At 59.5% G+C, this 24,975-nt stretch overlaps 2 protein-coding genes across 3 annotated transcripts; one reads left to right on the top strand and one right to left on the bottom strand.

Annotated features, from left to right (window-relative positions):
* Positions 1-922: 922 nt before the first annotated feature.
* On the bottom strand, positions 923-15,608 carry SPPL2B (signal peptide peptidase like 2B). Of its 2 annotated transcripts, none has more exons than XM_040241874.1 (15): positions 15,500-15,608; positions 11,182-11,301; positions 10,219-10,401; positions 9,723-9,812; positions 9,152-9,291; positions 8,527-8,669; positions 8,248-8,344; positions 7,721-7,837; positions 6,436-6,517; positions 5,537-5,611; positions 5,339-5,401; positions 5,159-5,258; positions 4,674-4,751; positions 3,230-3,457; positions 923-2,581 (listed from the first exon to the last, which is right to left on the bottom strand). In XM_040241874.1, the coding sequence occupies exons 1-14, from the start codon at positions 15,575-15,577 to the stop codon at positions 3,276-3,278; spliced, it is 1,548 nt and encodes a 515-aa protein (XP_040097808.1). In that variant the 5' UTR covers positions 15,578-15,608; the 3' UTR covers positions 923-2,581; positions 3,230-3,275. The 2 variants fall into 2 exon arrangements, with proteins under 2 accessions (XP_040097808.1, XP_040097807.1); XM_040241873.1 differs by having other exon boundaries at positions 3,297-3,457.
* A 68-nt stretch (positions 15,609-15,676) lies between these two features.
* LSM7 (LSM7 homolog, U6 small nuclear RNA and mRNA degradation associated) lies at positions 15,677-20,153 on the top strand. The gene is made up of 4 exons (XM_040241872.1): positions 15,677-15,740; positions 15,870-15,960; positions 18,490-18,561; positions 19,905-20,153. Exons 1-4 carry the CDS (start codon positions 15,735-15,737, stop codon positions 20,045-20,047), a joined length of 312 nt encoding a protein of 103 aa, XP_040097806.1. The 5' UTR covers positions 15,677-15,734; the 3' UTR covers positions 20,048-20,153.
* Positions 20,154-24,975: the final 4,822 nt, after the last annotated feature.

The following is a 24,975-nucleotide window of genomic DNA, read 5'->3' as shown; positions in this document are numbered from 1 at the left end:
AGCAAAGTCTGGGAGATGGTGAAGGACAGGGAAGCCTGGCGTGCTGCAGTCCATGCAGTTGCAGAGTCAGATATAACTTAATGACTGAACAACAACCTTTTATTTGTAATTGAAGGATGATTTACAATGTTGTGTTAGTTTCTGCCATACATCAAATGTGAATCAGCCATAGGTATATAGATGTCCTCTCCCACCTCCTACCCTATCCCACCAGTTTAGGTGGTCACAGAGCACCAGGCTGAGCTACCAGCATCATACAGCAAATTCCCACTAACTGTTTTACATATGGTAATGTATATGTTTCAATGCTGCTCTCTCAATTCATCCCACCCTCTCCTTTGATTGTGAATGAGTATGTCAGGACCTGTGAAAATGACATGAACACACGTTTGGTGTCCACCAACTTTTTGGCCACAATCACACCTGTCTGCTTAACTGTTGTCTGATGTTTCTGGTTACATCACTGGGTTGATGACTTTGCCGGTCATGACCGAGACCATGTGGCTCTAAAAGGCTCCAACAATGATCTCCTGGTTCTTTACTGACAGTCTGAGGTTCCTGCCATGGGTGATTCCGTCCCTGCTTCTTAGATCAGCAGGGCAAGCTGATAGCATCAAACGCAGGCAACAGACCCTACTACTCACCCCTCCCTACATGAGGGCCCCCGCTCATCAGAACAAGTGGCTGTCCAGCGGCAAAGCTGAAACCTGGCTTGGGTGGCACTACCCACATAGGCTGCGGGTTTGCTCAGGACCTGTCCCTCCACACAGCAATTACTGCAGGACCAAATCCTCCTGGGCCCGGCACACCACAGGCTCCGCTTCACAGCTTCCCTACCCCGCCCGCCCCGCCCCGCAACCCCCCCCCCCCCGCCCATTTACTCCCAACCCACTGAACCACAGAAAAGTCAAAGGCGCTGGCGTAAATATCAAAAGCTGTGTTTAATTACAAGATTCAAACAGAAGCAAGGCAGAAACTGCAAACGGAAACTTCAGGAACTAATATCCCGCTTTGAATTCCTTGACATTTGTCAAACTTCAGAAACAAAAACAAAAAAAAGAGAAACTCCACCCGCGTTCGAACATTGACGACGTACAAAATGGCTTACAGGAAGGCGTGGTCCTCCGGGGAAGGACGGGGTCCCCTCAGACCCTCCCTCCCCTACCCCCTGCCCTGTGGCTGCCTCCCCGTCCTGCCTCCAAGGCCAGGGGCTCCCGTGGGGTGGGGCGGGGCAGGTCCAGCTGCGCCACCCCCACCCAACCGCGGGGTCACCTGTTCTTTTTAGGAAACACAGAAACAGGTGGAAGACGTCTTCTGGGTTTTTTGTTTTGTTTTCACAAACAAACATGGTTTCTTCCTCGGAGGCGTGGCTGAGACGTGAGTCTGGCGCTGGTATCGTTTGGAATGGATCATGGTTCGGCCCCCGCCGGTCTGCAGCAGAGCGGCGGGACGGGAGGGACGCGGAGCCGGTGTGGGGTCCAAGGGTCTGGGCCTCGCCTCTCGTCGTGGACGTGGAGGAGTAGGCCGGGGCCCTGGCGGTCACAGCCCCCGGTGCCTGTCCGGGCGGTGGCTCCCTGCCAGCCCGACGTGGGGGCGGCGGCATCTCCGTCCTGAGGTTCAGAGAACCCTGTCTGTGAGGTAGAAGACGTAAGCCAGTTCCAGAGCCCCCCCTCCCACATTCCGGAAGCTCTTCGCCCGCCCACGGTAGCTGGAGGCCCAGGTGCGTGCACTGATGGGGTGCTGAGCGTGCAGGTGACCGCGGCGAAGGTGGGGGCCGAGTTCCTCTAAGCGGAAAGGCAAAATGGAGCCACCGGCCTGGCGCCAGCCACCCCCGTGCTCCGGAGGAGCACTCCGAGGGGCTCGCACCCCAAGAGGCGACACTACCAAGATCTCAAAAAGTCGTGGCCATTTATTAAAATATGGAGGAACTGGAGCACAGGCGCTGGGCGCTCACCGCGGGGCCCCAACCCCACCGAACCGGTGACAGCCCCAGTCCAAGCCCCGGAGGCCCTTCGGACAAGAGCCCCTCCCTCTCCCTCTTCCGCCCCCACCCCCGGGGAAACAGCAGCAGGGTAAGCACCAAACTGGGCGTGTCCGAGGCCACCGGCGGAGGTGCCGCTCTGCCCTCCCCAGGACTCCACCGCGCAGGAAGAGGACCGCGCGCGGGGGTGGCCTCTACCGGCCGGGGACTTCGCGGCTACGCGAGCTCGGAGCAGGGCTGGGGGCCGGGGTGCGGCCGGCGGGCTGGAGGAGGACGTGCGCATCGGCCAGACCAGAGCACCAAGTTGGGGGCCGCGCGGGTCCAGTCCGGGGCGCGGCGCCGAGTCTGCGCCCTCCCCTAGGCCGAGGGGCCGGGTGGGGCAGCGAGGCGTTCGGGTTCCTGTGGGGGCGCGTCTGCCCCGAGCTTCTCCTCGGACGCAGACTGTTCTGGAGTCTGCTCCGCCGGCGGAGGGGTTGGGACCGCGTCTTCGCCAGGAGTTTGCTGGCCTGGGACGGGGGCAGGGGTCGCGTCGGGGTCCGCATGGGGCTGCTGCGGGCCGTCGGTGGGGGCGGGTGCCCAGGGCGACTGAGGTAGGTCCTTCTGCGAAGGAGAGGCCGCGGGTTGGCGGGGCCGCGGGGTGGAGGGGAGGGCAGGGGAGCCCCAGAGGGTGGGCTCAGACCCGGAGAGGGGCTGCGCTAGGAACTGCACCACCACCACAGAGACCCCGGGAGGCCGCGACCTGACTGCTCTGGCTTGTTCTCCCTCGGGAACCTTCCAGAACCCACCCACCCCCTCTGGGCCAGGCAAGGCCCTAGGGAGAGAGCTCTGAGGATGGTGGGCACTGAGCCCCAGAGGCCTTCCCGAGAGGCTGGGGGAGGGTCCAATTGTAGGCGGACTGAAGGGGGAGCTGGGAGGCCCGGGAGACAGGCCCTGGGGATGGAGGGGGTTTCCCAAGGGGGCAGCAATCCATCCCAGAGTTACAGGACTACAACGGTCGACCAGTCCTGCACAGGGCACGGCCTCGGTCCCACTCCTCTATGGATTCAGACAAGAACGGGGCCCAGCCTGCGCCTCGCCCACCCCAAAGCAGCGAGAAGCCCAAGTGGAAACCGGCTTCCCAGCGACACCCGCACACGTACCCCTCCCCGCATGCCTCCCCACCTCCAGCGGTGGCAGGAGAGGAGGAAACACAGCACCCGGAGCGGGCGCTGCAGGGTTTAGGTGTAACGCTAGGAGGTCTTACTCAACTTTAACTCTAGTTAGGGCTTATTAGGCTATTACTGCTCGCAGACAGTCATAGCAAACTGGTATTCACCGCAAAGCCGCTGCCCGTCCAGAACACGCCCAGCTCCCTGCGCCAGAGCGCCAGGGCACAGCTGGTGACGAGCGTGCAGGGCACGAGGTAGAGGAGGGCGGGCTGGCCACGCTGCATGAGGGCCAGCGCCATGAACGTCACCAGGAGCCCGATGCCGTAGGCTGCAGGGACAGAGACGGGCAGCATGTCACCCCATGGTGACTGTGACGCACCAGGAGTCGATCTTCCCCACCTTACAGGAGATGCCCCACCGTCCTGCTGGGGCAGGCAAGAGCCCACGCAGGGGTCAGCCCCCAGACTAGGGGGGCAGCCATGGAAGGGCCTGGAATCCTTGCAGTGCCTGAGAAGGAGCTGCAGAGGTGTCCCAATATCTCGGTTTTATAAACCTCTTATCAAGAATAATCTGAACCAAAGTAACATCGGTATAGAACTAGGAAATCTTTCCTGAGTGATCACATGAAAGCCCTGAAGGGTCAGATGGCGTCTACACTTGGCACCGTCATCCAGAATAGACGGTGTTATTTAGGGCTGTGTGAATGCAGCCATGCAGGGATCGCGCGAAGATGGACATACAACAGGCAAATGTGATGAGGGGTTAACAAGGGTCGGCCTGAGCCCAGCAGAGGCTGCGGCACTGTACTGACCACTGTACTGACCTTGCAACTGCACAAGTGCAATTACTTCCAGGTCAAGAGTTACAAGAAAGATGGCTCACTGGACCATCTCTTCCAGGCCAAGAGCCCCATCTCCAGCACAGGCCTCCACTCCGGGCCACTTGCCCTGCCCCTCACGCCTCCATGTTACTGAGCAATAGGACTGTGCTGGGAGAGTCCAGATTATCGACTGTGGACTCTCTGCGTATCCTGAAGTAATCCATCCAAACAAACTAGGGATCTCAGTGACAGGAACTACAGGACAATCTGACACACTGTGGTTCAAAGGGAAGGACCTTGTGGGTGCATGTGGACAGGTTGATCCCGGGGACTTTGACCCTAGGGGCTGGCATGGAGGACAGGTCTCAACCTCAGGAACCCAGGGGAGGGCGGAAAGCAGTGATTCAAAACTACGCCGGCCTGGGAGGCCAGCCTGCGTCCACCTGGCCCACTGGTGGCTGTGGCAGGGCCTGTGCTCTCTGCACCCCAGCTCATCCTGAAGAGTTGACCCAGTGGGACAAGAGAAATGGTCTGGACCATCTTAGAAACCACCAGGGTCGACAGAAAATGAGGAAGCACCTGTCAGTGTCAATAAATTTGGAAACGAAACAAACTGAAGACAAAAGGAAAAAGAGAAAGAAGACGAAAAAGAAGAGAGAAACAGCCACCACAGTGTAAAGTGAGGAGGCTGTGACGCGGGGGGAAGACCGGGCAATGGGCTTACCGATGGTGCAGGCCACGAAGTAGACCCTGGAGGACTGTACCTGGATGTCGAAGCGGTGGCAGTAGGCCACGAGCAGCCCTGCAGAGACCGGCGTGGGCGGAAGCTGTGGGCAGAGGCCTGGCCGCACCCCAGCTAGGCAACAGTGTTCCCACGAAGGGACGGGGCACCAAGCGCTCCTCCTCAGCTCAGGAGAGAGCTGGCCTGGTGCCGCCCTGGACTCCTGGCAGCTGACTGAGACCTCAGGCCAGTGCAAACCTCAGCTCGGCGCCCACCTGCTGAGGAGCCACCTGAGGCGGGGGGGACCTTGGGGATAGAGCAGCTGGAGAGGACGGGAGGTCTGTGCAACTGGGACCATGCCTCCGTGGAGTCACCTCCCTTCCGTCCTGGCCCATCCAGGCAAGCTCCACCTCTGCTCACTGACCCACCAGCCCCTCTGGTCCGGCACCCCCAGGGACTCCCAGGCCACCCAAGCCCAGTCCCAGTACCTGGGACCAGGATGTCCCCGAAGCCCAGGAGGGAGAAGGGACGGTCACACAGAGCCAGCGGTGAGGCGTTCAGTCTGGGTACCTTCAGCACCATGGGCAGCTGCAGAGAGGGGCAGTGTCTCCAGTACCCGTCAGCCCTGCTCCCTGCACACTCAGCACCTCGCCACAGGATACTCCTACCTTCTCGTGGGTGGCTGAATCCGAAGGCCCGGTTGCCACCTCCACCATAATGCTGTTCCCGCTCTAAGAGAAGGGGGGTGCCATGTCAGGAGGGGCTGAATGCAGCAGCCCGACCAGGGGACAGGGCATGGGCAGACTGGGGCAGGGCTGTGGGGTGTGGACAGGCAAGGGCAGGGCATGGGCTGCGACAGGGCCCACCTTGGTCAGGAAGGGCGTGATGAACACGAAGAAGACGTCGTAGATGAACAGCACCATCAGCAGCAGTGTACAGGCCTATGGACGGATGGACCAGGCGTCCGGAGGGCTGCCCTCCACTCAGGGACCTCCGCCAGCTCTGCCCCACCCCCACCCCCGCACAGGGTGCTGACGCACAGACCCTCCAGGATGCATCAGCAACCCCGGCCAAGGCTCAGACTTTCCCTGTGGGAAGGAACATCTTGCCACCTTGACGAGAACATCAGAGCATGGGCAGCCGAGGCTCAGGGAGAGCCAAGATCTGGGCTTCTCTTCTTTTTGGCAGCATTGTTCAGCTTGTGGAATTTCTAGTTCCCCAGCCAGGGATGGAACCCCGGCTGTGAAGAGTGAGAGAACCAAATCCTAGCTCTGGACCAACAGGGAATCCCCTTCGCTTCTGAGTTTCTGATAGAAAACTCGAGAGACACACGGTCGTGCCTGGCCAGCCCCGTGTTTGGGCAGGTGACACCCATCTTCCTGTTTCCCTGCCTCTAGGTTCCCGCTGTGGGGTCAGGCCTCAGCCGGGGTCCCAGTGCCAGCCTGGTGCTCCAGGCAGAGCCCCATCCTTCTGCCTGTGGGTTTCATCTGGTTCTCCTCCTCTGTTCACCTCACCAGCACTGCACCATCACCAGGTAGGATCCCCTTGGCCCAGCAGTCACCTGCGGCAGCCACGCTGGGAGGCAACCCTGTGCTAATCCTCAAGCCCAAGGTGGCCAGAGGGACAGAAAAGCAAAAAACCATACCACCTACAAGGGGCCAGGCTCAGAGCAGAAGGCCCTGGGCAAGGCCATGTGGCAGGACAGCAGGCAGACACGAGGCTCCACCCCTCATCCAGAGCTCCACGAAACCTGGGGGACCCTCACCTTGAACGTGGGGAGGCGGATGGTCTTCAAGGTGTAGAGGCAGAAGGCGATGCCCAGCGCGTCCTGGAGGATCCAAGCCCACCTGGAATGCAGCACAGCCTCATCCTCGGGCAGGGTCTCCTGAGAGCCTCCACCGGGCGGCCCCACCCTCCCCGGCCACCAGGTCCAAGCCACCGGTGCCCAGCCTCCCACAAAGTGCCATGGCCCCATCCCTCTGCAACAGTGGCCTTCACACCTGGGGCACAGGACGGGGCAGGGGGTGAGGGGAGGGGAGCTCTACAACTACAGATTCAAATTTTTCAAAAATATCTTTTAAATGATTTAGAAAAACAAAACTCGCACACACACCCCACCTTCCCAGCCAGGTGCCACACAGACTCTCTTGGGAAATAGAGGCCTGGGGTTCTGAGGACACAGTCTGGAGCCCCAAGAGACAGGGCCACTTCCAAATTTGCAAGCTGATGCTCTGATGGAGCCCCAGTACTGGGGAAATCGGCCCCACCACCTGCTCCACCCTCCCCGCCCCTACTCCTCAGAGCTTCATTTGAGCACAGGGTGACAGTCTCTGGGCCAGGGCACTGGTGGGAACAGTGAAGGCTCACTGAGGCTGCGTGGGTGCCCAGACGTGGTAGAAACCAGGGCCTGTTCTAATTTCAAGCGGGGGAGTGGGCCTTTTGGCTGGGACTTAATCTTGAGAGCTCATATTCTTTTTGTGTACAGAGAACTCCAAATATTTTCACGTTTTCCTTCTGCCAGTTAAATCTGTTGTGGCTCCAAAAGGCAGCACAGCCAAGAGTGTTTAACGGCCCCGGAGAAGCTCAGAGAAAGTGCCAGATGGTGTCGGTGACAGTGGGGGCGGGGACATGGGGACCGGCAGTGGCTGCCTCTGGTGGGAGGCTGCCCAGGGGACACGGGTGTTTGCAGAGGCAGAGCAGTGGGTCTGGTGGCGCCAGGCCACATCCAGGCTGCCGCTGAGCCCATGGCTCTACGCCCGGGCAGCAATGCCAGTAGCATCTTCCGCCCAGATTGCAATTGCAGACCCCAGGGCACCAGACAGGCCAGGAGGCAGCTAGAGCTGGGCAGCCATCCGTTGAGCCTGGTCGGCACCTGGACAGCATGCAGTCATTGCGTCCAGAGCACTGACAGCAGGGCTTTTCATAACTGGGAGCTGGCCCGGATCCAAGGGCCCGAGTCAGACAGCTCAGGGAGGCGAGGGAGGTCAGAGCACCCAAGGACAGCACCCTGCTGCCCGCCCTCCCCCCTGGGGCGGCGGCAGTGCACTCACTGGTCCTCATTCCGGAAGATGCCCCACACCACGCTGACAGCCGCACACAGCAGCGCCAGGAGCAGTGTGCGGACCTGAGGGCGCTTGTGGAAATAGGGCAGGCTGTTGTCAGGGACCCTGCAGGCAGGCAGGGGCATCAGGGCTCTGATCCTCACAGCGCTGTCTGCCCAGTACTGCGGGATTGGCTCAACTCCTGTCCCAAAGCCTCCCATCTCATCTCCCTGTTGCCCTACCTGGTGCCCCCCCACCCCTACCCGGATCCCAGGGGGCCTGACCCTGAATGGGATGTGGGGGAAGGAAGGCCGGCTCAGAGCCATCCCCACTTCCCCAGGAGCCCCCAGCCAGCACTGAGGGGGCACCTGCCATATGCCTGCACCGCGCCAGACTGACCGAGGGCTCTGGAAAGGGCCCTCAACCTCACACAAGCTGTGCCGCCTCAGAGGCAGGACGGGGAGGGGAGAGGCCGAGAGGTGGCAGAGCGGGACCCCCTCGAGTAGAGCCAGTGCGGGCCGCCGCAGGGGGCTCACCTGCACTTGCAGAACGGCAGCCTCTGCACGAGCGGTGACAAGCAGCTGTAGAGGCCGGTGGAGGAGGCCAGGCAGAAGATGCCAATGATGACATAGACTGGAGGGAGTTGCAGGGCGGCGGGCAGTGAGAGGCTGAGGGGGTCTCTGCACCTCACTCCCCTGGCAGGGGGCGCACCAAGGGAAGGGAGGGGCGGCCCCCGCCTGAGGCACTCCTTGAAGGCAGGGACCACAGCCTCCTCCCCCAGCGCACAGCCCTGGGGGCTGAGGCAGGGGACCCACCGAGCTGGTCATAGAAGAAGTAGAGCAGCACCAGCATGGAGCAGCACATGACCACGAAGACACAGATCATGACAGGCGTCACGTCCACGGCCTCGTCCTCCTGCTTCTCGGGCCCATCATCCCGCTTGTGCTTCATGTATCTCCTGGAAAGACGGCCGGTCAAGGGGCACCCTGCAGCCGGCACTGCACCTGGGGCTGCAGGCATGGGGAGGGGCAGGCCGAGGGACAGCGTACCTGGCCCCCGTCCAGGCCCGCCGTGTGTATGAGGGTCCCCCTGACGGAGGACCCGGCCCCCAGGACCTCACGGGAGGGCGCCGGGAGCTGTGGTCCTCACAGGGAGGACTACCGGAGGTGGGGCTCTGGCACCTGGGCCAGGCTGTGGTGGTGCTCTGGGAGGAAGGCTGTGGGTCCCATGGGGCTGCCCTGGCCCCGCCCCAACTGTCCCACAGGCTGCCCTGGCTGCGGAGGCACGCTTTCCTGGGGACGCCCCTGTCTGGCCAGGCCAGAACCCCGGGTGCCTCTCAGCAGCTCTCCTGGGTGTCATGCTGCCTTTCTATAGAGGCCCCTCTTGCGGTCCCCTGCCCAGTGCCTGGCTGCCACCCACCCACACACACGGGGCACTTACTTCCTGACATCCCGGCTCCCAGCCCAATAGCCCCCGAGCGCGACGGTGCCCACAGCCATGAGGAAGATGATGACCATGTTGTAGTCCAGCATGGGCTCCTTGGGGGCATGCAGCGCCGCCCGCACTGCGTGGCCGAAAGTCTGCCTCGGAGAGCACAACAGAGCTAAGGCTGGGGAGACCCCACCTCGCCCCACCCCATGCCCTCGCCCAACACGTCTGACCCAGGAGAAGTGGGCCCTGCTGGGACAAGCTAACCAGGGGGATATGAAGCAGCCAGGAGGCTGACAGTAGGTCCCTCCGTGGGGAGACGGGGAGCCTAGAGTGGGACCTCGACTGTTCCCACCTCACTCGTGTGCTGATGCTCACCTGCTCTGGACCCAATGCCCCACATCAAACCCGACCAAGCCTTTGGTCAGCCCAGGGCAGGAGGGCATAAGGGGGGCTGGCACTTAGCGTCTCTCGCACCTGGGCAGGGTCGGGGTCTCCTCTCCTGAGGTTCACAGCACTGCGGGCCCACCTCCCCAGGCCCTGGTCCAGATGCAGATGGTGGGGGGCAAGTGGGCAGCCCTACCTGGAAAATGTCCAGCATGTCTCGGTAGCTGAGCAGGGCCACGGGAATGCCAATCTCCTCATACTGAGTCTTGTTGCCTCCCGGGGGGACCTGTGGGGCCAGAGGCAGGAGAGGATGACTGCCCCTGGGTGGGACACTGCAAGCCACCGACAGCCGGCCGGCCCTCGGAGCCAGCGGGAGGGTCCTGCATGTGTGTCGGGGTCCTCAGGGCCAGGAGGGCTAGCCTGTGGGTTCAGCCCCTCTCCCCCAGGGCTGGGCTGGGGGCACCAGTCAGTCTCGAGGAAGAAGAGGCTGGCTCGTGCCCCACGCCAGCCACCTCCTCAGAGATCCTCCCCAGGCCTGGTCATACCCTGAGCACAGCTCTGGGATACGACCCTCTCCAGACCAAAGTCAGAAAACCAAGCTCCCTGTCTCCTCCACCCAGACCCCTGCCTCAAACCCTAACCCGGTCCCGCCCCCAGGGTCCCAAGCTGCCCAGAAGGCCTGGGGGCCGCACCAGCGCCTCCTTGCTGACGATGAGCAGCCCTCGGGCCCCGCTGCCCTGGGCCAGCCGCACTTTCTCGTAGAAGGTGCAGTTCCCCCGTGCCACCAGCGGGATCTGGTTGCTGAAGCCTTTTGGGGGGAGGTCAGCAGGAGAGCAGAGCACGGAGCTGGTCCAGTCCCGCACCTGCAGGAGAGACTGAGGGAGGGAGGCCTTCAGAGAGGCAGAGGGGATGGTGGCCCGGGCAGCCAGGTGGCAGGGACCCCGCGGGGCACCCGGGCCACCAGTGACTGCCACCCCCACGCTGCCTCACTGCAAGGTCTGGGGGCCAGCCCCACACCACGCTCTGCACAAAACACACCCATGCGCACATGCACACACACCATTCACACCACACACAGACACATGCATGCACGTGTGCACACAGACGCACAACACACAGACCCCAATCACCAGGCAGACCGGGGCATCTGGAGCCCGTCACAGACACCACACAGGGCAGGCAGGAGCTCTGGCCTCAGTGATGACAATCGATCCACCTGCTAAACCAGGCGCTGGGCATCCATGTTCTCTGGGAGGAGTCAGGCCAGACCAGGGAGCAGCATGTCTGGGCCGCCCCAGCGACAAGGATGGGTAGACCTCTGTGTCACTCGTCTAAGGATTTCTGGCCAGCCACCCCAGCCCAGCATGGTGGGAGGAATGGGAGGTGGCTGATGCCCCAGACAGGGGACATCCCGCAGCAGTGCCCCAATCTTTGACTTACAACCGAGGAAACCGGGGCCCAGAGAGGCTGGGAGCTCCTCTGGGGCCACGTCCCTCCTTGGACTCCCAGCAGAGCCCTTCCTCCATCCTCAGGGGCCTTCCCCAGGATCCATCCTCCAGAGTTCCCCCAGGGACCCAGGGCAGGAGTGGAGGGAGAGGTGCCTTGGGTGGTGAGCCCATGGGGGGCCCCAGCGAAAGGCTGCCTGCTGGACTCACCGCCTTGCTGAGGTCGTGCGGCAGGTGGGCCCACTGCGGGTTGTAGAGGACGCAGTAGTCTCTGCCTCTGGGGCCGCCGGTCTCAGACACCACGTGCACCATGCCGTACTCACAGGCCACCTGGACGGGGGTGGAGTCAGAGCAGGCAGGGGCTGGCCCACCGCCCGCTCAGCTCTGGATGGTCCCGCCTTCTGCCAGCACAGCTGGGCCCTCAGCTCAGGCGGACACAAGGGAGGAGTAGAGCCACGCCACACACACACAGGGCCTGGGCCCACCCCAGCCCCTTGGCTTCTTGGAGCCAGAGGGGCCCAATGGGACCCCAGCTCTGCACACACCAGTTCCAGGGTCCATCTCTCTGTACCACCCAGAGGCGAGACACAGACTGTACCCCTCAGTATCCCCCTAGAATCTTCCCCAGAGACAACAGGCAGGAGCCCCTTTGTGCTGGTGACAGACCCACACCCACCCCAGAATGTGTTGTAGTTGGGGGGCGGGGGGCTCTGACTCAGCAAGGGGTCCCCAGGGGCCATGGCCCCGACAGCATGCCTGGGACAGACTGGCTCTCAGAAGGCCGGGTCCTCTGTGAACAGAGGCCAGGGTCAGCTGGTGGTGGTGCAGAGAGGGGCTGGGGTCCCCAGCTGGCCCTGCGTCTTGGTGTGTCACCTGGAGCTGCTGGGTCCAGTGTTCGGCAAAGCTGTGTTTACAGGGCTGGGGCACCAGAGAAGCCGGGTATGCAGGCACTGCCACCAGCGCTTGAGGGAGGGAAGGTCGGTGTCGTCCTGCACCTGCCCCTGCCCAGCCAACCCTGTTCCCTCTACCTGAGGCAGGAGAAGGAGCCCCGGCTTCCTGGTTCTCCCCACCACCATGCCCCACTCAGAGCCCCTGCCACGCCCCCACCTTGGGCCATTGCAGGGAGTCCGTCGTCCCTCAACCCCCAGGCTGAATCCGGCCCACCTTCTGTATTTGTCAATAACTTTTTACTGGAACATGGCTCCTGGTTCCTGAATGCAGAGCCTATGCTGCTTTCTGCAGAGCCAGGGAGTTGTAGCAGAGGCCATGTGGCCCAAAAGCTCTAAGAAAATGTCTGCGGACCCCTGGTCTATGAGCCCAGAGTTGCTGGTGTAACACGGGAATGGCTAGAAGCATTTCTTTTTAATTTAAAAAGGTCACTTAGAAGCACGAGAGCACATGTCCCAGCCGGCCCGCCCGCCCCACCACTATGTGCACAGCTGGCTTTCCCTTAAGATATCAGCCTGGGCTTGTGGCAAAGCCCAGAGAGCACAGTCTTGCTGTGGATACGGTCTCCTCCCAGGGGAGGTACAGGACTGGGAGCAGGTATTCTAAAGGGCCCAGAGCTCTCAGTGCCCCTCCTTCCCCCCATTCCAGCACTGCCCATTCCAGTTTGGAGAATGAGAAAAGCCACTAAGGACAGGCCACCTCCCAATGCATTACAACCACAAAGCAGGTTCAGGAACTTCAAGGGAAATTATGCTTCAAGATGACACTGACGGCATCCATGCCAGGGTGCTTAGTGAGAAGCTAAGGGGTCCAGATGGGGAGCCGTCTATGTAACACTTGGTGAGTTCTAGGAGAGAGTGGGGTAATCAGGACCTGGGAAGCTTAGAAAAAGATGTTTAGGTGGAGGAATGGTGGGGGAGGGGAGCAGGAGAGGAGGGGAGAGCAGTGGAGGGGTGAAGGGGCAGATGCGGGGGCGGTGAGGAGGGGAGGGGTGGGGACAGGTTGGGGGATGGTGGAGGGGTACATGGGCAGGTGAGGGGCAGAGAAGGCACCCACGCGTTCAGATCAGCTGAGTAACAGGCCCCATGTTGGCCATTATATACACAACTTGTACCAATGGTGTAAGGGTGTCCAATGCCTCGTCCAGAGTCACAGAATGATCGGAAGTGAGCTCACAGTGGTGAGGAGGCATCCTCTGGCCCCATGGAGAGCTGGCCATACCCTTGGGCGCCATGAAGAACCATGCCCAGGGGTCTGTCCTAGGAAGAGCTGGCCCAGGAGCTGCCCTCCTCACTCACTCCCACACTCTCCTTGGTTGCCCACACTCAGGGTAAAGTTCAAAACCCTCAACCAGCTGGGAATAAAGTCCAAACACCCCAGCACCCTGCTCCGACCAGCACAGTCCGCTCCCCTGGAGCCCAGCCCAAGGAGGCCGCACGCCCCACCTGCCCTTTACCCCATGCTGGAGCCGCTCCACTGCTGCTCCCCCCACAGCCCCGCCTGCCAGAGCGACTGCCAGGCCTCCGCCTCCCTCGGGTATAACCACCGGAGCGTCCTACGGGCCACTATAGTGGACCCACACCATCTCCAGGTAAATCATCAGCTCTCAGGAGGTGAGGGGGAGAATGAGACTGACATGCACGCTATTACGTATAAAATAGAGAACTACCACGGATCTACCGCATGGGCTCCCCGGGTGGCTCAGTGGTAAGGAACCCACCTGCCAATACAGAAGCCTCAAGTTCGAACCCGGGTCGGGAAGATCCCCTGGGGAAGGAAATGGCAACCTACTCCAGTATTCTTGCTGGGGAAATCCCATGGACAGGGAACCTGGTAGGCTGCAGTCCACGGGATCATAAGAGTTGGACACGACTTAATGACTAAACGATGACAAGGACCTACTGTAAAGCACAGAGAACTCTACTCAATACTGTGTAATGGCCTGTATAGGAAGTAATCTAAAAAGCGGTATATATATACATATATATATAACCGATTCTCTGTGCTGTACACCTGAAACTAACACAATATGGCAAATCAACCATACTCCAATAAAAATTAAATAAATATCTGCTATTAAAAAAAATAAAAATCACCAGATTTCACACCTCCAGCCCTGCCCTCGTCACCTGCCAACTTTCTCCCTGGGACACCTTCTTGACCCAGCAAACTCCTACTCATCCTTCAGAATGCCCCTCTGGTACCCTTGCTTCTTGCTTCTGAAAATCATTCCCAGGCCAACCGCGCCGTTCCTTCTGTGGTGTTTTTGTGACCCTTCGCCCACCTATCGCTTTGCCATTTTTTTTCCTTTTTCTAAATATTTAGAGAGCTCAAAATCCCTGCTTCCAATGGGTCAGACTGCTGAGGAAGACGAGCGAAGAGGGCTGGGAGAATTACAGGGGGCTGGCAAAGGACCTGGGGAGGAGGTGGGTCAGAAAGCTGCTGGAATGTGGCACCCCTAAGCTGAGACCAGAAACACAACGTTGGGGGGAGTTAGGTTTCAGGGAAACAGAGCCCAGCGAGCAAAGTGCCTTTAATATGTTAGAGCTGGAAGCAAAGGATAGTTTCCTGTCAGCCGGATCACAGAGTCCTCCTGAATGTGTCAGTGGCACCAGAAAGCTCTCATTTGGACACAAGATCTGACACACTGAAAGAGATCCCTCCTGCAGGGCTGAAAATGAACTGGGAGTTTGGGGGACAAAAGCGGCCTTGGAGAGAGGCCAGCAGCCTGAAGCAGAGGTTGGGGGGCTGGCACAGAAAGGGCAAGGTTAATGGCCCAGTTTGTAGGGCTGTTCCGGGGGCGGTGGGGGGGGCACCATTTCCGGAGTTGTGGAATTTGGGAGAGGGAGGGTTTGGAAAATAAAAAATGCACTCAAGGTAACGTACATCAACCATCTCCAGGTCTGTCCCCCAGTGGCGACCCTTGAGGTTAAGTGACAAACAAGTAGCATGCCCCACGTCCGGGATCCCCTACATCATCTCGCTGACTGCGCACTGTACACTTATCCTCCTTTTGCAGACGACCAACTCAACGCGGGAACTCCCCTGCCAAGGTCACGGGAGAAAAAGATGGGGCGGCGATTCGACCCCACTCCAGGGCTGGGCTCCTGGACGCTTCTGGACGCCGCCAGTCACTGGGTGCCACGCTGGACAGTTGACTACAACCACGGGGAATGGGGGTAGTATCCCTTTCAAGGGGATGCCAGGGTCAGAGAGGGGTAGCCCCCGGCTAAGGCCACGGAGTCAGAGAGGGGCGTCCCAGAGGCGGTTGGAGACCCCGAGACAGACCAGCAGGGGCCGGGGCGGAAGCGGGGTAGTGGGACCTCAAAGTTTAGGTCCGGGCGGAACCCAGTGACACCACGGCTGGGAACGGCGTCCAGACAGGGAAGGGAGACCGGCCGGGGAACAGACCCGCAAGGTCACGGCCGGGCCCCAGGCCCACGGGTTGTCGGCACCAGGGGCGCGGATCCCCTAAGCTGGCCCCAGGCCGGTCAGGGCGGGGTTCTGCGCGGGGCCGGGGAGGGGTGAGGAGCCGGGGCACCGCGGCCGGCGAGGCCAGCGGGGTCGGCGCCGCCCTCACCTGGGCCGCGAGGAGAAGGAAGGCCGCTGCGAGCCGCGCCAGCGCCGCTGCCGTTTCCGCCGCCGCCGCCGCCGCCATGTCGCCCGGTCCCCGCCACAGGCGTCGGCAGATGTTTCCCAGCAACGCCCCGGCGCAGAGCGCCGCGCAGGCGCCCTGCGTCTTTCGCGCATGCGCGCAGGGGTAGGTACAAAGGGCGCAGTGGCGGCGCCTGCGCATAGCGACGCGGCGCGACAAGATGGCGGTGAGCGTGCGGCGCTGCTGGTGGGGTTGGCGGGGTTCGCCGGGCTGGCGGGGTTCGCGGGGCTGATGGGGTTGACTGGGGAGAGTCCAGCCGTGCTCCCCGCTTCACAGCGTTCTGCATCCCCTGCAGGACAAAGAGAAGAAAAAGAAAGAGAGCATCTTGGATCTATCCAAGTACATCGACAAGACCATCCGAGTGAAGTTCCAGGGAGGCAGAGAAGGTGAGGCCCCGCTGCCCTCCCCCTCCACGGTCCACGAGGAGTAACGGGAGGCGGTACCGGTAACGGATGCCTGGGCCGCGCTTTAGGCGCTTGGCTCGGACAACTCGTCCGGCCTGCTGCCGGCGCCGGCGTGTAGGAACGGTTACACCCCTTTTGCAGGTGGGGAAACTGAGGCACGCAAAGGGGCCCAAACCTCGCCCGCAGCCACAGGGGCTAGGATTCAGGTCTCTGCTTCCTTTGGGTCTTGTCTCACCCAGGCGGCTGCCCCAGCCCCCCATGGGCCCTTCAGCACCAGGGTTTCTCAGTTTCAGCACTGCTGACATTAAGGCCGTATTGTTCTCTGTAGGGGTCCGTCCTAGGCGCTGTAGGGTGTGGAGCAGCATCTCTGGTCCCACCCACTCGATTCCAGGAGCCTTCTAGTCCTGATGAGCACAGGCATCCCAGACCTGGCCCAGTGTTCCTGGCAGGGGCAGAATTGCCCCAGTTGAGAACCCAGGCCCTATACTCAATTTACACGAAGCCACCTGAGGCACCTGTTGAAAGCAAACCTCATCTCCTTGTTCACCACTGTTCCAGGGTAAAGAATGAGCCTTTTGCTTTTGAGTGAGGCAGGCAGCTCTCAGCTGCTTTGGGAAGCTCTGCTTGACTCTGCATCCCAAGTCAGGGTCCTTTGGTATAAGCTCCTGGTAACAGCTGTCAGGGCTTGGCAGGTTTTTTTCAGTTACTATGAGGCTTTAACTGCATCTCCCTCTGCGATCTGGTGAGGAGACTGGCAGGAAAGATGATGCAAGGTTATGTGGAGAGTGCAGTCCAGGGCAGAGCCCCAGCTCACGTGGGACTTTGGGCAAGTCGCTACAATCTCTGAGTCTGTCTCATCTGTCAGAGGCTGTTAACTCCACTTACCTCAGCAGTGGTGGTGAAATTAAAGGGTAATGTTGTTAGCCAAGTTCCTGACACTTAGTGAGCACCCAGTGCTTCACTTATTCAGCTATCTCTGATCTTCAGTTTCTTTGTTCGTAAGATGGTGATTCAGACTCCTCCTCCTCTGAGATGTGGACGCCTGGGTAGCATCAGAGTGGCTAAAAACACAGTGCCTACCCATCTAAGTATCCAGCCCAGTGAGGCTCTGAATCTGAACAAACACTGGCACCATGCCAGTTCTGGGATGTACAAGGAGATGGGGCTCCTGCTTCTCAAGGCGCTTGTGTTTGTTTGTTTTTTTAAATTAATTTAGCTGCATAAGGTCTCAGATGCCAGGCCAGGTCTCTCTAATTATGCCATATGGGCTTAGTTGCCCCATGGAATGTAAGACCAAGGATGGAACCCACATTTGCTGCACTGCAGAATGAATTCTTAACCACTTGGACCACCAGGGAAGTCCCTTCTGTTCATTTTCTATGCTTCAACAACCCATTTTTATCTCACAGCACCTGTGGTTCCAGACTCTGGGTGCCTCAGGCTCAGGTCTCTGATGAGGTTGCAGTAAGGGAGTGTCTCTGGGAACCTGTATCTCAGGCCCGGGGTCCCCGTTTTCTGGCAAGTGTTGGCCAGGGACCCTCTGGGCTCCTAGAGGCTGCCCACTGACTCTGCCACAGACACTGTCCACAGCATGGGAGTTGACTCCTTCAAGGCTAGCAGAAAAATCTCATTTTTTCAACTTCTCTTTTCAGAAAGGGCCCATCCTTTTAATGGCTCACCTGTAGGTCAGGCCCACCCAGCAGAGCCTCCCTTTAGATTCACTAAGAGTGGACTGACCCATGGACCTTGATCACATCCACAAAGCCCTCTGTTACAGCCTGACCACAGACTGACGTCTGATCGAGGGTCCCATCCCACATCAGAGGGAGGGGTGGGGGAATGCTGGATTCATCTGAGAATCCCACCCACCTGCTGTAGCACCTCCCCCAGTAAGAAGGGAGGACCCACAGGTGTGGGCTCACTACCCCACCCGGGGTCAAGCGCCCAGATGGATTCTTGGATTTGTCTCTCTCCATCACCCCACTTGGTGAGCACCGTCACAGGGTTGAGGAGGGCTGTAAACAGCAGAGGAAGAAGAGCCAGGGCCTCACACTCAGGCGAGGCTGGCAGACTTGTTCTGCAGAAGACCAGACAGGGAACATTTTCAGCTGTGCTGGCCAGACGGTCTCTGTCGCAGCTCCTCAACTCCACCATTGCAGCAGCTGAGCTGCCACAGCAACATTTAACAAATCAGCGCAGCCGGGCTCCAGTTAAACCGTTTACAAAACAGGCGCAGGCGGATTTGCCGACTGTGGCAGTGGCAAGGGTGGGGGGTCAGCTGTCACTGCTCGTCTCCTGGGAGCCCTTCCCTTGCTCCCCCTTTGGTCCTGCATCTGTCCTGTCCCTGGAGAGGCTGCTGCCACGCCTGCGTCTGGCTGGGGGGTGGCCCCTCACCAGTGAGGGCACCCCAGTTTCATGTGCTGACACCCTCGTGCACCTCGCACTTTACCCAGAATGACCATTGATCTTATGCTTGTCCATCTCTCTTCTCTGCTTGGTGATTCCGACAAGCCAGTGGAATCCTGAAAGGGTTCGACCCGCTTCTCAACCTCGTGCTGGACGGCACCATCGAGTACATGCGAGGTGAGCGCAGCTGCAGGGCTTGGAAGCATCCTTGCCAGGCCTTCCTTACTGTTCTAGGCCGCCACCCACATGCTGAGCCACTGTGAATGTGGTGCCTGGTGGGTCAGACTGCTGACAGGTGTGTTTGCTCTGCCACTGTCCTGGTGGGGCTCAGTACACTGTCACCTCAGGACTTCAAGGGTAGAGTGTTTTCCGGATTCACTTGTCACCGACCCTGAGCACTTGCTGGAGTTGAAGTCTGCCTGGTGGGGCTAGAAAGGTGCTGCACCTGCCGCAATAAAGCTGGCTTCCAGGGGCCTCATCCTGCCCCTTCTCTCCTGCTGTCTCTATCTGTCAATTCCCTGCTGCTGACAAAGGGTCCCCTCCCCTTCCTTTCCCATCCCCGTCTCCACAAGTTTCCAGACCCACCAGCTCAGCCTGAGTGCGGCATGACGGAGCCCCCAGGTTCAGGAGAGAAGAGGGTCTCGCTCTTCCAGGGACTATCGATGTTGAAGTACACATTACTCTGGTGCGGAGTAAATGCGGCCACACACAAGTGTCAGAGGCCACCAGGCAGAGGCCCTCTTTGTGAGAGGAGCAACCCTGTAGGGCCCCTTGCCTGCCCTTGTTTTCTCTCTTCCCTTGGGGTTTACCCAGAGTCCTGCTGCTGGGGTCCTGGCCCAGCCTCCTCAGGCAGATGACATTCTGGAAAAGGACAGCCTCACCCTTTGGGGCTGCTGGGAGAACCACATGAGCTGGTGTATGCCATGCACTTACATGGGGTCCTGGCTTGCTGGTCCAGCGACTTTTTGCCCTCTCCTCACCCAAGAACAGCCCCAGGCCCAGAGCCAGCCAGACCCATCCTGGCAGCTCCAGGAGGGAATGGGCAGGCTTGGACAACTGTCGTCCTGCAGGGCCTGGGACTGGGGAGTGGCACCCCAGCTCAGCCTCTCCCATCATGCAGTAATCTCTGAGAGTAAGCTCTCCTCCATGTGCTGTCACTTCCCTCCACTGGGAACAGCCCGGTGGTGTGGGGGTGAATGGTGACCCTCTAGGAACTCCCAGATACTGCAGATGGGTTTTTCTTCTCCCCACCACCCCTCTGAGCACTCGGTCCATCTCCCCAGGGCTGTGTTCTCATTGTGGAAGGAGGGCAGGCTGCACAGGGCTGTTTCCAGAGCTTTTCCTGAGCCTCTCCGTCCATCTCCAGAGAAGCTGCCAATGGGCTGGGGAAAGCGGAGGTGGGGGGTGGGAGCTTGGCCTGCCTTCCCTCCCCCCGGCCCCCACACCCCACTTCTTCCCACCCAGGCACATCTCTGGGCGCCTTCCCACACCGCCTCACTGCCGCCCCTCTTCTCCCACAGACCCCGACGACCAGTACAAGCTCACAGAGGACACGCGGCAGCTGGGCCTGGTGGTGTGCAGGGGCACTTCGGTGGTGCTCATCTGCCCGCAGGATGGCATGGAGGCCATCCCCAACCCCTTCATCCAGCAGCAGGATGCCTAGCAGCCAGGCCACTGCTCCCCTGACTTGGCCACCCGTCCGAACGGAACTCTTTTTTTGTATAACTTACATTTTTGTTTTCTTAATAAAATTGCAAACCTCAAGTGTCCAGGAGCCCTGGAATCTTCCTTTCAGCTTTCGTGGTCTGGCAAAACCCGGACCTGGGGATTTGGTTCATCTGGCAGAGCTTGAGCGCTGGCCGGGGACTTGGTGGTGACTAAGCATGCGTAGTGCAGGCGGGGGAATAGGTCATGCCTCTGCAGAGACCCCCCAGGGATCACTGCCTCTGTGCACACCGCAGCCAGCCTTCTCAGCGGCGGGTCCTGTCCTTTCAGTGCCTCCATGCTCTGGCCCGAGGGGTCCTTCAGAGCCGGGTCCACTCTCATGTCCCAGCACAGCCATGACCCCACAAAGAACAGACTAGGTGGAGCCTTGCTGTCCACCTGGCCCACGACCCCAGAGGTGATCTAAACGTCTTCCCCGCTCATCTCAGAGGACAAGCCCACCCCTGCCCCTCAGCCGGTGACCCCACGCCATCATCATGAACGTCCCCAGTCCCTGTCCTCAGGAGCAGGGCTTTCTCCTGGCCTCGTTCCATAAACCCAGTGTCCTTGTTAGGACCCTGCCCCCATGGGGCCATCCCTGCTGACAGCAGGCTCGTCTCTCATTTGTCATTCTGGAGCACTGATGAGGGTGGACGGGGGAGGCCGAGAGTAAGCATGAGTTGTCCTGGCTGAAAGTTTAAACTGGGGTCCCTCCACCAACACCTGGGGACACACTGGAAGTGGCTACAGAAGGAGACCAGGCTGGATGACTCCCTCGCTACCTGTCCTCCGTTGTCGCCACCAAATAACGGGAGAGCAGCTGGCTTATCTCAGAGATCTGAGCTCTGCCATGGCCCAGCAGCATTAGCCCCTGCTGCCGGGAATTAGCTATGGGGCCGCTAGCCAATCCCACATGCTCCTCCTCCCTCTGCCCCACTTCCCTGCCATCTGGCGGCCCTGCCTCCTCCCGTCCCCTGGCCAGTGGGCGGGGGCCCTGGGCAAGCTGGGGTCGAAGCCCCGGGGAAGGCTGTGACCTAGAATCTGCGCACACCCAGCCTGCCAACATCCAACCCCTGTGCTCTGGTCTTGGGGAGCCATCGACAGCTGGTGCCTGGGACTCAGGCAGGGGCCTCACGCAGTGGACAGACCGGGAACCCAGGCACCGGGACCTCTGTTCTGCACCTGAGCAGCCTGCACTGTCTAAGACCAAGATACAAAGGCGGAGACCCAGAACTCGGGGTCAGAGAGCCCAGGGGCCTGGGCCCCAGGGTGGGGTGGGAGTGGGGTAGGGGAACAGCGAGGCCTGGAGGCTAATCAGACCTCTTTAGAGCCTCCAAGGTAGCCGAGGGCCAGGACAGAAACTCAAGAATGCCTGATTTTTCCAGCCCCCAGCAAGGCTTGTCTCTGGACCCTCTGCCCCTACACAGCAGTCCCCCAGGCTTCAGACCACTCTCCACCCACCCCTCCCCTCCCAGCTGAACAGACAAGTTCTCTGTGGCCACAAAGTCCAAGGCTCCAGTTCTCCTTCCCCCACTTGCTGTGTGACTGACAGCAAGTGTCCCAACCTCTCTGAGGTCCTGTTCCTTCCCTCTTAAGCTCAGGAAAAGCCATCGAATATCCACTCTGCAGCCGGGCACTGGGACCCTGCCCAGTTGGTTAACAGTACAGGTGTTTGCCCTCAAGTCTAAGGATGGGAACAATGCTGTGGGGGCCAAGAGAGGGAGACCCCGACCTCCTGGGGGCTCAGGCAGAACGCTGCAGAAAGGCAGATGAAATGAGCCTGTTCACTGAACCACATGCACCCTGGAGAGTCACTTTGACCTTGTTTTTAATAACCTAGGTGCCCGACAGGTTCCTCCAGCCACACACAAAGTGACGTATTACAGAGAGGCAGAGCTGTCTGTGCAGAGGTGGATTAAATATAACCACAAATTCCCTGAGTTAACCCAGGTGACACCAGCAGAATAATTTCACTGCCAACCTACAGAATCACGAGGATTAATACGTTTTATGCCCCTATGTTGGGGGATGTTTGTTACGCAGTGGACAGGTCATTGGGACTTGCTGACATACCAGTGTAGCACGCGGGTGGTGTAACACCATTTCGTCAAGATGATCCTTTTAAAGAAAATCTTATGTTTCTATGCTTTTAAATATACATAGAAAGAAGGAGCTAGAGAGATCCTGCTGACCCGGGATTGAAGATGATGATCAGAGATGGATGTTAGACTGTCCTTAATGTTTTAATATTTCACAAGGAGAAATTTAATATTTAATATTTTACACTGAGTGTTATATGGAAATTTTAATATTTTACAAGGAATTTGAGAAAGAGATGGCCAGAAGCAGATAGGGAGATGCAGAGAGAGACTGAGGGAGACAAGGAAAGGCAGATACAGAGGCGGAGACTAGAGCAGGGACAGGGAGAAACGAGGACACAGCAACCTGGCTGGTGACACTGATATTACGCTCCCCTCCCCCGCCACCCTGGTATAAATCCCCAGTGGCCAGCCAGCCCGCCTGCCAGCCCACCATGCTCTCAAGAGGCAGCCCGCTGACCCCGGCCCGGATCCCGCCCTTCCAGCTCCCAGCCCACGGTCAGCGCCTTCGGAGCACCAGCCGGGGGCTGCAGCCATCAGACAGGGGACCTGCCCTGCTCCATGTGCCCACGGTCACCGCAGCCCACGGATTCCAGGTGCTGGCCCAGAGGCCCCAGGTGCTGTCTGCCGAGGCCCCGCTCTGGGGGCCATCACCAGAGACCCCTGCAGACCCCAGCTGGAGCCCGGACCAACCCGAGATTCCCAGGACCCCGCCCCATGGCAGATCCAAGAATCTCTCGAAGGTGGACAGGATCTTGACCCTGCTGACGGTCAGCCCTGCCCCTCCCTCACTGCCTTGTCCCCTGAATGGCCCCTGAGTGACAGGGTGGGCTGATGTGTACCTGGTTCACTCAGCTCTGGTTCACTCAGCTCCCCACCAATCCCAAACCCCTTTCATTATCCCCATTCACAGACAAGGAAGCTAAGGTCCAGAGAGGTCGACCAATGTGTCCTGGGTCACAGAGCTGGGATTCTAGTCCAAGGGGTGGGCTGCCTCCAGCACCGTCTGCCCCCACATCCCTCCTGTGTTCTGAAGCCCATCATGTGGGTGCGGAAAGTAAGACCCAAAGCTGGATGTGGGGGGGGCACACATTGGGAGGGGAAAGCACTGGATGCATAACGGGGGCACATGTTGGGAGGGGAAGGCGCTGCCTGCCCACCCAGTCCCAGGAACTGGGAAGAAACAGACTCCCCTGCTCTCACAATCCAGGTCTGCCACCCACAGCCCCTGGAGCCCTCACTCCAACCCGGAGCACCAGGGACACCGCAGAGCCCTGCAGTCCCCCAGGGCGATCCGGGCATGGCTGGCCACCCTCAGGTTCCTAGCCAGTGATGCAGGAGAGGACTCCAGTTCCGCGTGGACATGGACATAAAATTAAGAAGTTTTGGTCAACTTTGCAAATGGGGGGTGGGGTGGAGAAGGGGTCTTTAATCCCTGGGGCTGTTGGTTTGAGCTCAGGCTGGCCCAGGTGAGACTGACGATGCTCCTGCCCCAGGGGTGTGGCCCTCCTGCTTCCCGCTTCCCCCTGCAGCTCCAATCCCACCTGGAGCCTCCACTATCCGCACAAATAGGGCCCCCTGCCACGACTGGGAGCTTCGTGGGGGTGGGCTCTGATGCTCAATAAATGTCCTCTGCTGGTGAGCACATGTCTTCTCATGCTTCCTGCTTATGTTCAGGGCCCAGGTCAGCTCCCTGACTCCCCACCCTCAACCAGCACCCACCCACCCTGTCCCCAGCCATGCTGACCAGCAGGGGTCAGGGCTTACCTAGGAATGAAGAGCCCAGACAGAAAACATTCCTGATTTGTAGGAGTCTGTGTGTGTGTTGGCGGCGGGGGGGTATGGAGGGGCAGGGAAATAAGGGTGTTGGGGAGGCTGACCAGGAGCCTGGAATCAGGGCAGATATGCCTTTGGACTCCACCTTGTCGCTGGGAACTTCTGACCTTTCCTGGCCCCCATCGCCCCCAAAGTACACATCCACACCTACGGTATGTCTTAGAGGAACCCCAAATTAACGTGCCCCAAGCTGACACTCCCCCTTCCTCCGGCTGCCTCCACAGCTATCCCCACCCCAAGATTCATCCCCACAACTCCTTGAATAGTCCAGGTCCAAAAAACCCTGGGCTCCCCCTTGACAAGTACTGACAACTCTACTTCAGAATTGATCCCAAAGCTTTTCAGGAACAAATTACACTAATCCAGCTTCAGAAACCTGGCGAGGAAGGAACACTCCCTAACTGCTACACGAGGGCAGCATAAGCAAAATCTGTCAAAAAACACTACAGAAAAAGAAAACCACAAACCAATATCCCTCGTGAATACAGATGCAATACATACGAAATCTAGAAAGATGACACTGATGAGCTGTTTGCAGGGCAGCTATGGAGACCCAGGGGCTTTCCAGATGGTGCTAGTGGTAAGAAACCCGCCTGCCAGTGCAGGAGACGCAGGTTCAATCCCTGGGTTGGGAAGATCTCCTGGAGGAGGGCGTGGCAGCCCACTCCAGTATTCTTGCCTGGAGAACCCCATGGACAGAGGAGCCTAATGAGCTATAACCCGTGGGGTCACAAAGAGTCAGACGTGGCTGAAATGACTTAGCACAAAATGGAGATGCAGACATAGAGAACAGACCTGTGGACACAGGACGGTGGGAGGAAGGAGAGGAGGAGACGGAGAGAGTAGCACAGAAACATATACACCACCATATGTAAAACAGACAGCCAATGGGAATTTGTTGTATGACTCAGGGAACCCACAGCAGGGCTCTGTAACAACCTAGAAGGGTGGG

This window comes from Oryx dammah, unplaced genomic scaffold (genome assembly GCF_014754425.2).
Source record: "Oryx dammah isolate SB20612 unplaced genomic scaffold, SCBI_Odam_1.1 HiC_scaffold_5, whole genome shotgun sequence".
NCBI lineage: Eukaryota > Metazoa > Chordata > Mammalia > Artiodactyla > Bovidae > Oryx > Oryx dammah.
The sequence above is the reverse complement of the archived record's forward strand: the minus strand, read 5'-3'. Positions and strand labels throughout refer to the sequence as shown.